Here is a 14,921-nt window from a genome sequence, read left to right as displayed (position 1 = left end):
TATATAATTTACTTTTAGTCGTCGGTTATGTTTTTTATCTTGTCCGCAAAGGCTTCTTGGTCCATTTCTATAAAACGTCTTATAATGTCTTTGACACTTTAAAAAATCCACTCGTGATATTACTTCAAGACTGTTGATTTGATGTATGTTGTAATCTGAATACGATTCTTTTGTTTTTTATTATATTATACATATAACAAAATAAAAATGCAACTTAAAGATTAGTTTCTGGTTTTTTTAATTTTTTAAGATCATAACTATATAACCTTTTATTTTTCTAGTAGAAATTAAAGTCTAACATTTTTTTTATAAAAATTTTATTTTTTTAGTACTGTTTAAGATAATTGTAAGTTAAGGGTAAATTTATTAAATATATATTCTGAACATCCCGCGCTAAATTTAGAACTAAATGATGTAATTATCTTTACAACTTCCTACGCCTACTACCTGCTTCTCGAAACTTAGTGCATTATTATGTTAACTGACCATGGGCTGCGCTCTACTCTTTCGCGTCCTACTATGTTTTCTTGTAGTTGTCTTTACGGTATTTTATTCCCCTATTTTAATACATAAAGTCTTTGGGCATAGGATTTTTCTTTATACATGTCTTCCCAACAACGGAGCCGGATTTTATCCGCTTTTCTTATTCTTCAACTATAACACAGTTTTTTTTTATTTTACTCTCTTCTTAAGTCTCTCGGGATTTTTAACACTGGAAATTCAGCTATCTTACCAAGATAACTTAAATGTGAATTGTGGAATGTACCACTACACTACATCTGTACATGTCTTATACCAGAACTTATTACGTTCAATACTGTTTCTTTGCAGCTCTTTGCAGCTTCTATACGTCTTCACCTATATGGTCCCTCGACTGATGGAAGCCTTCTCCTCTCTGAATAAGACAAGCAGCCATCCTCATTCTAACATATACTGTAATTTTTACGTCATATGGCTTGACTGAACTAACAACATTCGTCTTTTTTGTCTAAGGTCAATAATATTTTATTCTTAACCATTTTAAAGATAATTATAAGCCGGGGGCAATTATCCCAAATATATATTCCCAACAACAATGAATAAGATTGTCGTATCCTTCTATAAATATTATATATTTTCACCCCCATGCAATTCGTAAATAAAGGAACATTCGACATGGCGACAGCGATAAAAACTGTTGGCTGCTTCAGTGGAAAGAAGGAAGAGGATATAAATACATGGTTGCGTGACACAACGTTCACGGCGAGGGTTATGGGACTGACAGAAGATCAGACCGCCAGACTTATCTGCCTGGGTCTACGGGGGCCAGCTCTCTCATGGATAGCAATGGGATTTGAACGGGTGTCAGAACTTGATCTGGCAGAGGTTACTAAGAGTCTAAAATTGAGATTTTACAGTTCACAGAAAACTCTGGCCACTCTAGACGAGTTTGTTAAACCGCAACAATTTGGCATCCTAGAGGCTTTCATAGACTTCTGCAGGAAAGGAAACTCACTTATAGAGCAACAAACAATGGAGTACAAAGCAGTCAGCCTCATAGTAATCAAGAAGTCTCCTTCAGTCCTCAAATCAATTCTTTATGATTTTGCTAGACAATGCCAAGATTGGAGTGAATTCCTGAGGCGCACAGAGGAAGTTTCTTGGATAGCATTCCCTATGAAAAGTAACACGACTAATACGGACGAGACACTAGATAACAGGACTTTGAAGGTCGCACCATCGAAGAAGGGAAATATACCCTACACCATAGAAAACTACAAGATCAACAGCTGTTTCACTAACCCTTGCTACATAAACGTAGAATTCAATTGTAAACGACATCGAGCATTAATTGATACCGGAGCTGATGTCTCCCTGATACCCGCAAGAGTCCTCGAAGGGACAAATATCAGATTTACCAGATCTTCAACGATCATACGAGCAGCATCAGGGACACCATTGGAGATTACAGGAAGATGTCTAAATATCAATTTTAGGACGGAAAACACTTCAATTACTTTCAGCCCTTACGTCACAGAACGGACACCGGACTACATAATCTTAGGTGTTGACGCTATACGAACGAACCCCATATTACTGGAACAACTGATCAGAAAATTCGCCAATACAGTCAAGAAAGGCTCACTGATTAACAAAGTCAATTACATCTCAATCGAAGAGAAATACCATGAAATGTTCAAAACTGAAATTTCAGAGCTTACACTTTGTAACATGGGGAAACATCAAATCGAGACAACAGTAGCGAAGGCAATTTACCAGAAAAATGGAAAGATCCCTCTGCACTTTGAAGAGGAAATCACACAACAGATCAAGAAGAACTTGCAGTTGGGCGTAATAAGAAATAGTAGGAGCCCCTGGAACAGTAGAGTTGTTCCGGTAACGAAACCTGATGGGTCGATCAGGCTCTGTATAGATTACAGAGAGCTCAACAAGATAACAGTCAAAGATAAATACCCCCTCCCACGAATTGATGAAATTCTCGACGATCTAGCTGACGCTACTATCTTTTCGACATTAGATGCTACGTCGGGATATTATCAGATAGCCCTTGAAGAAGTAGACAAGGAGAAGACAGCATTCAGCTGGAGAGGAGGACATTATGAATTTAACAGGATGCCGTTTGGGCTATGTAATGCCCCTGCTACTTTTCAGAGAACTATGGATAAGATTTTTGTGAAAGAAAACAGAAAATTCGTCATACCATACTTGGATGACATTATTATCTATTCTAAAAATCACCAGGAACACCATGAACACTTGGAAATCGTATTGGGTAAGCTTAAGGCAGCAGGAATCGCACTTAACAGGAAGAAGTGCCACTTCTTCAAAGAAGAAATTAAAATTCTAGGGAATATAGTAACAAACAAGACGACCAAACCGGACCCAGAGAAGGTCAAAGCCATAAACGAGTATAAGGAGCCGACTAATATTGCTCAACTACGGTCGTTTCTTGGGCTCATAAATTACTGTAGGGAGTTCATCCGTAACTTATCAGCGATAGCAGCCCCTCTCTACGAACTGTTTAAAGGAGAGTCAAAGCGAAGTGTTAAGAGTATTTCTCTCAGCAAAAAGGAGAAACGGGCATTCGAAGATCTAAAGAGACTTCTCACAGAAGAGACAATAAGATACAAGATTAATCTCAGGAAACCGTTTATACTGACTACGGATGCGTCAGAGCAGGGAATAGGCGCGATCCTCTCACAGATTGGAGATGATGGGAAGGAGCACTTCGTAAGTGCATTCAGCAAAAGTTTAGAGAAAGCCCATAAGAACTACTCTACAACAGACAAAGAACTCTTGGCCGTTGTAAAAGGCATCGAGAACTATAGACACTACCTCCTGGGTAGAGAGTTCATATTGAAGACGGACCACAAAGCGCTGACTTATCTATGGGAAGCTAAGAACCCTACCAGTAGATTGCTGAGGTGGGCAATGAAGTTGCAGGAGTATGCATTTCAATCAACCTACATAAAAGGAGAGGTTAATGGAGCAGACGGGTTAAGCAGACAAAACCCGACAGAGAAAGATATAAATATCATCGAAGCTACAGGACCAAGCGATGAAGACAGACAGAAGATCTTAGAATCCTACCATCTAGACGTTGGACATGCTAGCGCTAGTACGATGAGCTTCATGATTTCACAAAGGTACAAATGGGCAGGAATGCATAAGGACATCAAGGAACACGTAGAAAAGTGTAAAACGTGCTTGAAATCGGGATACCCATTACGAAACACAAAAAACAAAGTTATACGATCAGAGAGGCCGAACCAAATATGGGTTATAGATCTCATAGGACGCATATGCGACACTTCGAGTCAAAACAGCTTCATATTCATTGCTATTGACCACTACTCTAAATGGGTCGAGACGGCTGTTATTAACTATAAAACAGGGTCGAAAATAATGGGATTAATCCAGCAATTGATTATCGAGAAACACGGCATTCCAGAAAGAATCTTGACTGACAACGGGCTAGAATTTATAAATTCTGACATCAAAGACCTGGCCGAAAAGAACGGTATTGACTGGCAATACAGTTCACCAGAACATCACGAAACTGTAGGCGCAGTAGAAAGAGCGAATCAGACGTTAATGAAGATACTAAATAAAATTACAGATTTCGGAAGGGTAAGCTGGAAGAACAAGCTCCCAGAAGCCACGAGATGCCTCAACCTGTCTTATAATCGGAGCATAGGAACATCGCCGTTCATGTTAAGGGAGAATAAATTGCCGATGCTGTCTGTAGACAAAGCGCTAGACAAGGAAGAAGTGACATTCTCAGCGGAGGAAACGAAGAGTAAGCGCGATGAAAACTTCGAAAAGTACAAAAAAGCAATCGTGAAAGGGAAAGTAGAGGTGGCGAAAAAGCTAAACGTGGGCGATAAAGTTTTAATATATCGTGAGACCAAAAGCGGGAAGTTCAAGTGCAATTGGGAAGATGGATACGTGATCACAGAAATAATTTTACCCGATGCCTATGTGGTAAAAAAGAATGGAAAAGTATACAGGCTTAACAAAACACGAGTTAAAGCAGATACTTCAATTTAGGGGGGAGAGGTGTCGTATCCTTCTATAAATATTATATATTTTCACCCCCATGCAATTCGTAAATAAAGGAACATTCGACAAAGATATTACCGAAGTTATATTTTATTTAAAAATTATTTTTTAGTTTCTTCTTCATTTTATGACAAGTTTTTCAGTTGGTCTATGTATCATTTTATATCGATAAAACCTAACCATATTCGAAAAATATCCAAGAATACAATTACTCGCATTATATTTATATTCTTACATTAATACTCCCACTCTAAACAATCGTAAGAAATTTATATATCTTATGGCTCAACAATATATTTTATGGTTTGTTCTGTCAGTTAAAATCCTCGTTGGAAGTATTTTTGGGAGTAAATTTAATTTTTAAAAAAATATTTTTTAGAAATCCGACCAACAAGAAAAATGCAAGGTAAAATGTTATATAACATCTTAAGTAGTTAGTCAGATGTCTTATTTAACAATAATTAGCGTACTATTAACAGCCGAACTTTGGGGTTCGATATATTTTTGCTGTGTTTGTCGTTTTACTGCTGATCAATAATCTTTCAATTGTGTTTGTATCAACAAAAATAACTGCAATACTGGCTACCAAATATTTCGTAAATACTCGCAAAGAATCTTGTATTCTTTTAAACATCCAATTCATATCAAATATCTACTTCTTACATTTCTATCAGATTTGCATAACACCTCAATACGTCTTTTATTCTTTTAACGATGACTTATAAAACAGGCAGATATCGGTTGCGCTTGCATAATTTTTTTACCAAATGGTCTAACTCTTTAATTGTGTATAAAAGGAAAAAAATTGTAGGGCATTTTTTATTAAAACTCAAAGTAACACCCCCCCCCCCCGAATCGGTTCCAGCCTGGAGTTCCCCACGCCCTATTTTTAACCGAATTTATTTTCGCGCCCATAAACGATATATTTTGAAAGTAAAGACATTTTCTAAAAAAACAAAATTCTTTGTATGGTTTTCGAACTTGTTTTATAATTACTAAGTGTCGTATGGGCCTAGGGGGTGCTACATGTTTTATAAGTTTGACACTTCTTAATATTTTAAACTTTTGAATTTTACCCCCAAGCAAGATGGAAGGAAGAGATGAAAAACTAATATTTTTTTTATATTGACATAACGACAGTGACGAAAGCAATTGTGAATATAATGGAGATAGAGACGAAGACATTGAGATGTGGTTAAAAAAGGTGAAAATCTTGGCCCAAACTGCAGGATTTTTAGAGAACAATATTTTAGGGTTAATCATGAATAAACTGACAGGAATTGCCCAGGCGTATTTGATATCGTTGGCCAATGGGAACATTGCTAATATTACCTTAGGAAGTTTAATAATAAGTTTGAAAAAACGGTTCGGCAACCAAACGAATACAGATGAGATTTTTGGTCATTTTTAGCAATTAAATCGGTGAATAAATATGAAACTATTCAGAACTACTAGAAGATGTCGCCGATTTATTTGAAAGAGACTGCATTGCACTTAAATTACTAATAAGGATGACTATTTCTAAGTCCCCGCGAGAACTTAACACATTGCCGTATCAATATTCATGCATCGCTTCAAACTGGAATAACTTTGTCCAACAAGCGGAGGAGGTGGCCTGGGTGGATTTCCCGAAAGAATCAATAATAGGTTATCCTCTACTGGAACTAAGACATTATATCAGAAAAGAGAAAGAGTGCCTCGGAGTTCCCGCAGGAAAAAATTGTTCTGCATTATTCAAGCATGGGATCCACATAACAGATGATTGCTGCATAGTTAAGCAATTGGAAGAAAAAAGATGGAAGAAAGAAAGTCGGCAAATGCGGCAGAAGAAATAAATAAAGTCGATAGCAACATTGACCAAGAAAACAAAGACTTCAACGTTTACATTTCTAATCCGCTTATAAAAGAAACCCTTTCTTTATATATTCCACCCTTTCAAAGGCAGCTCCTCACTTGACACTACTTGATACAGGTGCAGACATCTCTTTGATAAACATAAACCAGATATTTGATAAAAATAAAATAACAACAACAAGCGTTAAAATTAGATCGGCTTCGGGCTCTTTTATCAATATCATGTGTAAAATCAAGGACCTCAGATTAAGAGTATGCGATAAAGAAATTATATTCTACCCGTTTGTATGTAAAATGCTACCTGACTATTCTATTCTCGGAACTGATGTTAATAATAAATACATACGCTTGGTACAAAAAATTATCCGAAACTTCCCCCAACAAAAATAAATTATATTCCATCAACGCAGAAGATTAAAACGAAAATCGAAACAGACCTTACAGAAAAATAATTTAGGTCTGATACTATTTGTAAAAGCGAGAATATAAACCAACCAATCACTTTACAAATATGTCCCAAAGAGAACGAAATAAATACTAAATTTTCCGGATGCTTTGGAGAAACCATCGCACCTAATCCGATTATGGTGCAACATCGCATTTTATTGACACAGGAGACCATCCTCCTATAAACTAGGAAAACTATCGAATCCCGATACATGATGAACAAGAAATTACTGAAGACATTCGAAAGAACCAACAATTGGATGTTTTAATAAATCTAATATCCTATAGTGTTCAAGATTCATCCCGGTTCAAAAGCCTGATAAATCGTTAAGATTATGCATTGACTTCCGAACTCTGATAAAATAACAATAAGAGATAAATACCCGTTACCCCGAATTGATGAAATACTAAACAGTCTAACTGGGCCATGAACATTTTCGACCTTAGATGCAACATCTGGATACTAACAGATAGGCTTGAATGAATCAGATAATAAGAAAACAACGTTTTTACGAAAGAGCGGGCTATATGAATATTACAGAATGCCTCTTGGATTATGTAATGCTCCCGCTACTTTTCAAAGAGCTATGGATAGACTTATCGGAAATTCATGTAATGATTTTGTTATTTCGATCTCACGATTTAATCATCTTCTCAAAAAACGAAAAAGAACATGGGAAACATCTTTTCATTGTGTTAAAGGAATTAAAAGAAACAGGAATAGTACTAAAAATCAAATTTCACATTTTTTAGAGACGAAATTAAAATACGAGTGAATTTGTTTCAAGGAGATACTTAAAAACCGATCTCACTAAGATTGATACGTTTCAAAAATACCCCTTTCCATAGAGCCCCAAAACCTTACGGTTATTCTTGGGGTTAATGAATTACTGCCCGAATACGTAGAATCTTATGCCAAGTTAACAGGACCATTCTTCAGTCTTTTTAAGGGATAAACGAAAAATTGCTAAAAAGAGTACACTGGTCAGAAGATTTACAGATTAAGCTTTCCAAGTTAAAGCAAGCTCTTAGCGGCGAGATGAATTAAAACAACCAGACTTTTAGAAAAAATTTATCTTAATCACAGGCGCGTCTGAAATTGGAATAGGTGCAGTTCTTGCACAAGCTGACGATAATTTGTAGAAGAAGCCATCTCTTTATGTAGTAAAAGATTCGACGATTGTCAAATAAATTACTCAGTTACAGATAAAGAACTTATGGCTGTTATTAAAGGTATAAATGACTATAGGCATTATCTTTTGGGGAATGAATTTACGTTAAAAACTGACCATAAAGCACCAACGTACTTATGGGAATCAAACCCCCCCCCCACAAGTCAGATTCTAATATGGTCAATGATGTTACAAGAATATAAATTTGACGTTGAATGCATAAAGGGTGAAGATACCATTGCGGACGGCTATAGTTGAATATTTAGCAAGGAAATAAGAATTTAAAGTATCATTAAAGACTTTATAAAAGAAGAAAAAGAGAAGATATTAAAGCCTATCATATAGAAACTGGGATGGATCTATTAACAACATGAAAACGCAAACGGAGGAAAATAATTCTGAGAAGACATATATAAAGACTATGAAAAGTTGGTTTCCGAATGCATTAATTGTTGAAATTACGGAAATAAATTTAGAAATACAAAACACAGGACAATTGAAGCTAGTAATCATAATAAACTTTGGGAAGTTGATTCGATAAAACGAATCCCATATAATGGCACTAATCATTTCATTTTAGTAGCAATCGACTATTACAGTAAATCAGAGGTGGGCAAAAGCCGGCCCGCGGGCCGGATCCGGCCCTTTTGCTAATTTTATCCGGCCCGCTGAAAAATTCTAACGCAATTTTTTTAAAACTCTTTATGAGATTTTGTTGACATAAACATTATTAGTATGCGGACTGTATATATAATAGGGGAAATAAAATAAGCGTTTGGCTTATTACACTAGTGTGAACGATGCGGGTCACTCTCGACAATCGCTCTCATGGCGGGGGTTTCATCGAACACAAAGTAGATCGCGCTAGGTTTAAAATGCATGTGTGGACGACATATGCTGCACTCCTCTCAGCCTCTCAATATTTGGGGGACGACAGATCGCAGCCCAGGTATTGTTAATTATTATTTTATTCTGATCGCATACTCTTTTTTAGTTCGAATCTACCATTGGTTTGCATATATAAAATTGAAAAAGTGGACTTTTTGTAAGTAAATTTTTAAAACTTTGGCGTTTTTTTTATTGTTTTTACTTATTTATTTTTTTTGTAGCCCTTTTAAAATGAGAGAAACTAAAAAAAGAAAAGTTGATTTGGAATGCAGAAACTTCAATGAAGCTTGGACGGTAAAATATCTTTTTACAAACATTAATAAGAAAGCAATTTGTTTAGTTTGTCAGGAAACAATTGCTGTTTTCAAAGAATACAATTTAAGCAGGCATTTTACAACAAAACATCCAAAATATGCATCACTTTCTTTACAAGAACTTCAAAACATAACTGAAAACTTAACAAAAAACTTGAATCAGCAACAAATTTTTTTTTCCAAACGAATTAATATTGTAAAATCTACTACAAAAGCAAGTTATGCTGTCGCACACAAAATTGCTAAGTTCTTAAACCGTTTTAAGAAGCAGAATTTGTTAAACAATGCATGGTACAAGTGTCGGAGATATGTTGTCCTGAAAAGAAACATATTTTTGAAAATCTAAGCCTTTCTTGAAGAAGGATAGTACGTCGGATTGAAAATATTTCAGGAAACTTACTTGACCAGCTAAGCAGAAAAATTGCTGATTTTACCTATTGTTCTCTGGCTTTAGATGAGCCCTGCGATATTACTGATACAAGTCAATTATAAATATTTATTCGCGGCATTAATAGGAAATGTGAAATTAGCGAGGAACTTCTTAGTGTGCATCCAATGAAAAATACAACTACTGGTAAAGACTTTTTTCTCGCTGTTGAAGAGTGTTTAGTTAAAGTTAGTTTAACTTGGAATAAAATAGTAAGCGTCACTACGGATGGCTGTCCTAGTTTAACAGGGAAAAATATAGGCTTACTTAAACGAATACGCGACAAAGTAAAAAAGTTACAACCAGAACACTATATATTATTTTTGCACTGCATTATTCACCAAGAAATGCTATGCAGAAAAGTTTGAAATTGAATCACGTCGTTACTGTTGTGACCAAAGTTGTAAATTTTATCCGAGGACGTGCCTTAAATCATCGACAGTTTCTTGAATTTTTATAAGAAATTGAAAGTGACTACTACGAAATTCCCTATTACACTGAAGTGAGATGGCTTAGCATTGGTAAAGTTTTACATAGATTCCAATATTTGCTTGATGAAATAGTATCATTCTTGTCGATAAAAGAAAAACTACAAGATTTTCCTATATTGCAAAATGAGGCTTGGCTAAACGATTTCTCGTTTTTAGTAGATATAGTAAAATATTTGAATGAACTAAATATAAATATACAAGGTAAAAACCAATTCGCCTTCAATATGCACTCAAACGTCAAAGCATATATGACAAAACTCAATTTATTTGCTGAAAACTGTAATAATAAATTAATAAATCATTTCCCCTTATTGCAAGCAAGGCGAGAATCATTAAAAAATACAGATTTTTTTAAATATAGTGCAATAACACAAGACCTGCATGCTGAATTCCAAAGAAAATTTCAAGATTTCAAAGATATTGAAAACCCTTTATCATTAATTAGCCATCCTTTCAATTTCACGTGCAAGAAGCTCCTGTTGAAATTCAACTAGAACTAATTGACTTACAATCAAATAATTTACTAAAAGAAAATTTTCACTCAAACGAATTGAGTGCTTTCTATGGCGCGTTAAATAATGAACATTTCAAACATTTTTTGAACTATGCTCAGAAATATCTTGTTTTATTTGGTTCGACTTATATTTGTGAAAGAACCTTTTCTTTAATGGTTTACACGAAAAATAACTATCGATTACAAATTACTGACGAAAATCTACGCTCGGTATTAAGGATTGCCACAAGTGATTTAGAACCTAATTTTAAAGAAATAATGTCGGATGAATATTCGACATTTCACGTTTCGCATTAACATTAAATATTTATTTTAACGTTTGATGTTTTTTTTTCTTTTTTGAATTTTTTTACTATTATATTTAGAGATGCAATATAAATGTTAAATTGTAATAACTTGTGTAAAATAAAATAATTAATATCGTTAAGACATAATTAAGTAACAAAATAAAACCTTTTATTGTGTGGTTTATCTAATAGCCATTTATTTATAATAATATTTCCTTAAAATGTACTTGACATATTTTATTCTAATTGAAATGATACTTAATATTTTTGTAAAAAATGGGCAGGGAAAAAAACTTCATCCAAAATTTTTGCTTGTGTAAAGCAAAGCCGAAATAGTACTCCGGCCCGGGAGACATTTTAAAAAATTCATTTTGGCCCACAGCCTTAAAGTATTTGCCCACCTCTGCAGTAAATGGATAGATATAAAACATTTGAAAAACAAGGAAGCAGGAACCCATAAAAATACTATTGAAAAAACTAATAATTAATAAACATGGTACTCCAAAAATAATTTTGTCGGATTGCGGACTCGAGTTTAGAAACTGTCGTACCTCCTGCGGAAGTACAACTCCAATAAAGATAAGTTAAACCTATAATGTTTACTTCTTATACCTTCCATACCCCGAAGTATGGAATTTTCTTTTATAATTTTTTATTGTTTGTTTACGGGGTAAACAAATCAAGAAATGTCAAAAATGATATGTTTGACATGTGGGATACCACAGAAACAAACGAATAACGGATCTAAAAGCAAAATATGGGTTTGAATGGAAATACTCCTCGCCAGAACAATATAATACAGTGGGATGTGTTGAGTGAGTGAACCAAACACTTTGTATAAATTTAAAAAAACTTACCAATTACGGAGAGTCCTCATGGAGAAGTGCATTAGAAAATGCAACACACGTCGTGAATGTTTTATTAATAGAGCCATAAAAACTTCCCATTCATTTTTAATTACGCAAGATCACCCGAATTTGAGATTGACAAGAAAGTTGATAGAAAGCCTATTAATTCTAAAAATGTCTCTGACCAAGAAGAGAAATGAAAATTTTGCCAAATATGAAAAAGCATAGAAAAGGGTACGATAACGGCCCCGTAAAATTTCGTAATTGTGATAAAGTTCTTATATGCAGAGAAAGCAAAAAAAATAGTATGAAAGCTGATTGGTTTCCAGATTATGAAATAACGACAGAATACTGCCGGATGGGTCTATAATTTAAAATAACTTTTATTTATGAGATTCTTCTCCTCCACTTCCTTACTCATCTTAAAAATTGGGGTAATAAAAATATAAAAATATCAACATCCCTCCGCTTAAAGGATGGGGTCATCAATGACAAGTTTGAGTTGAGATATATGCCTTTTAAACTTTCTTTTACCGGTGTCTATCATGTACGTATTACCCTCTAAACATTCATGAATTTTACCCCTTAATTTAAATCTAGGTTGTCCCTTCTTTATTATTCCTTCTTCTTTGATAATTACTATATCGCCCATATTTAATTTAATTTCTTTTGGTTTCCTCATTTGGGCTGTATTATATGCAACAATATTCTTAATTTGTGCATTTTTTAATTCATCCGTATTTTCTAACGAGAAAGCTTCATTTGGCGTCATCCTCGTAGCCGAATGATAGCTATTATTGTATATCTCTATTCCTCTGTTAACCTTTTCAGTAAGTAATTTTTCCTTTTTATTTTTATAAATTAAATCTTGTAAAGTACGATTAAACCTTTCTACACGCCCATTTGACTGGTGATGGAAAGGTGTGGTATAATGTAATTCTATTTTATTTGCTTGGCAAGTAAGAGGCCATGGGTTCGATCCCCATATTCTCCACCATTTTATTTATGAGATTCTTCTCCTCCACTTCCTTACTCATCTTAAAAATTGGGGTAATAAAAATATAAAAATATCAACAATAACAAAAGTTAAATCAGAGTTAATAAGGCTCATATTAAGCAAGACTTTTCTTTTGGGAAGGAGAAGTCGTAGGAGCCCATGGGCTGCTACATGTTTAATAAGTTTTACATTTCTCAATATTTTAACTTTTATATTTTCCCCTAAGCAAGATGTAAGGAAGAGATAAAAAAAAACTAATAAACTATTTTATAACGACAATAAGTATATAGAGAATTCTCTAAAAATTAGACTAATTGTTGTTTTGTTCTTCAACGTACCAAAACATTAGATGGTCGACGTAATGCGTTTGTTTTCCAAAATGTTTACATATTCAATGAAATTTATTGTGTATTTGTTGATTTTCAATAATGACTTTTACTATTTTGGTTCGTTATTTCTCATTTCTAATATAATTATTTACTATAAGTGAAAAGTACTTCGATCACAAATATAGTTTTATTTGAAGTAAACAACAAACAACATAAAAAGGCTTAGTTGCGTTAGAAAACATGTTAATATAACACTTACAAAAAAAAAATCTCTGCTTTTTGACTCCTAATAAAAAAACAATGATAGGGTTAATAAAAAAAATATCTTAAGTTAAAATTATACTATTTTTCTTTATTGATATTCATATTCTTCTTCAGAATCCTCATAGTCCTCTGAAGAGCAACAGAAATGCTTTCCATAAAAATTGTAAAACATCCCCCTCCACGACCGTCTATATTTTTCTTCTGCTTCCCTCGTCCTTTCAAAGCTTATTTCTAGACGATGGAATGCATAGAGTTTACATATTTTAACCCCTATTTTTTCCCATTCCTCTTCAGATATTTCTTGTATGTTAAAACTTGTTGTAGTTTTACTCTCTTCCTCACTACATTTTCCTGTGCCTATGGCTTTTTCCTCAAATAATTCTATCTCCGTTAAAATTATTTCCCCTTTTGCCCCATCTTCTAAGTTCCCCCTCAAATCTTTCCCTCCTTCTTTCTCTATCACAGCATATTCTTTAAATGCTTCCATATCATTCTCAACATAGTTACCAGGCAACGCCCTCACGTCACATGAATAATTGTTGATGATGATATTTTCTTTTTGGTAATCTATACTCTTAATATCAGATGACGCCCTCACGTTATCTGAGTAATCGCCGATACTAGTATTTGTTTTGCTGCATGTATGTGCTTCTTTGTTTTTCCAGAAGTCTAGAATATCAGAAAATACATAACTTCTTTGCAACATTGGGGTATTGTTGATGCTCTCAATTTATATATTTTTTGTTTTTATTTTGTTTTCTTACCAACAAACTTTTTTAATTTAATCTCTAAAAGCGTGTTTTGGGAGGTAAAAATTAAATGATAAAAAAAGCGATAAATCGATGATTATTTACAATATACACATTTTAAAATATATTTTTTTGTCTACAAAATTTTCATGTTGTAGTCTTATTTAATTATGTACATATTTAAAAACACATGTATTTTTATTAACATTCTTTTTTCTTTTTGGAATGATTATGCTCAGCGTTATGTTTCTAGTCTTGTTTTCATATTGTTTTAGCTTTATGAATAAAAATATCGAATATCCCCACGTTTGTCTAGAGTACAATAAATGATGTAGTTATTTTTTCTTATTTATTGGATTTATTTTTTTTGCGAATTTCTGTTGTAAACTTATGAAATATAATCATTTTATCTAACAGGTCACTTTTTAATTCATGTGTTTCGATAATTTTTTAAACTGTGTAAAGTTTATTAAAACTTTAACTTCTAAAGTCATAGGAACATTTATATTATTTTTTATGCAAATATAATTCTATGAATGATAATTGCATATTAGTTATCGTTTTTTAATGACAATCCCTCTTATAAATATTTGATAAGAACATTGACATTAATGATCAATCAAAAAACTAAAAAATAATATTTGAGTGTAATATAGTGACTTTTCAAATGTCTAGAGTTAAAAATTTCTGTCTGAGTTTATGTGAAGAAATTAATGGAATTTGTTAATTTATTTACCTACAGCATGTTGAGACCTAAAATTCAATACAAAAATATTG

General features: G+C 33.6%; 1 protein-coding gene and 1 non-coding gene across 2 annotated transcripts; both read left to right on the top strand.

Moving 5' to 3' along the window:
* Window positions 1-1,125: 1,125 nt before the first annotated feature.
* On the top strand, window positions 1,126-4,551 carry VNE69_08052 (endonuclease; the record flags this gene model as incomplete). The annotated part of the gene is made up of 1 exon (XM_065474368.1): window positions 1,126-4,551. One exon carries the CDS (start codon window positions 1,126-1,128, stop codon window positions 4,549-4,551), a length of 3,426 nt encoding a protein of 1,141 aa, XP_065330440.1.
* Window positions 4,552-12,720: 8,169 nt separating this feature from the next.
* Window positions 12,721-12,799, top strand: VNE69_08903. Its single transcript has one exon. It is a non-coding gene; the product is annotated as a tRNA-Ala (tRNA).
* Window positions 12,800-14,921: the final 2,122 nt, after the last annotated feature.

Source organism: Vairimorpha necatrix, chromosome 8 (assembly GCF_036630325.1).
Source record: "Vairimorpha necatrix chromosome 8, complete sequence".
NCBI lineage: Eukaryota > Fungi > Microsporidia > Nosematidae > Vairimorpha > Vairimorpha necatrix.
This window is presented reverse-complemented; position numbering and strand designations above follow the sequence as displayed.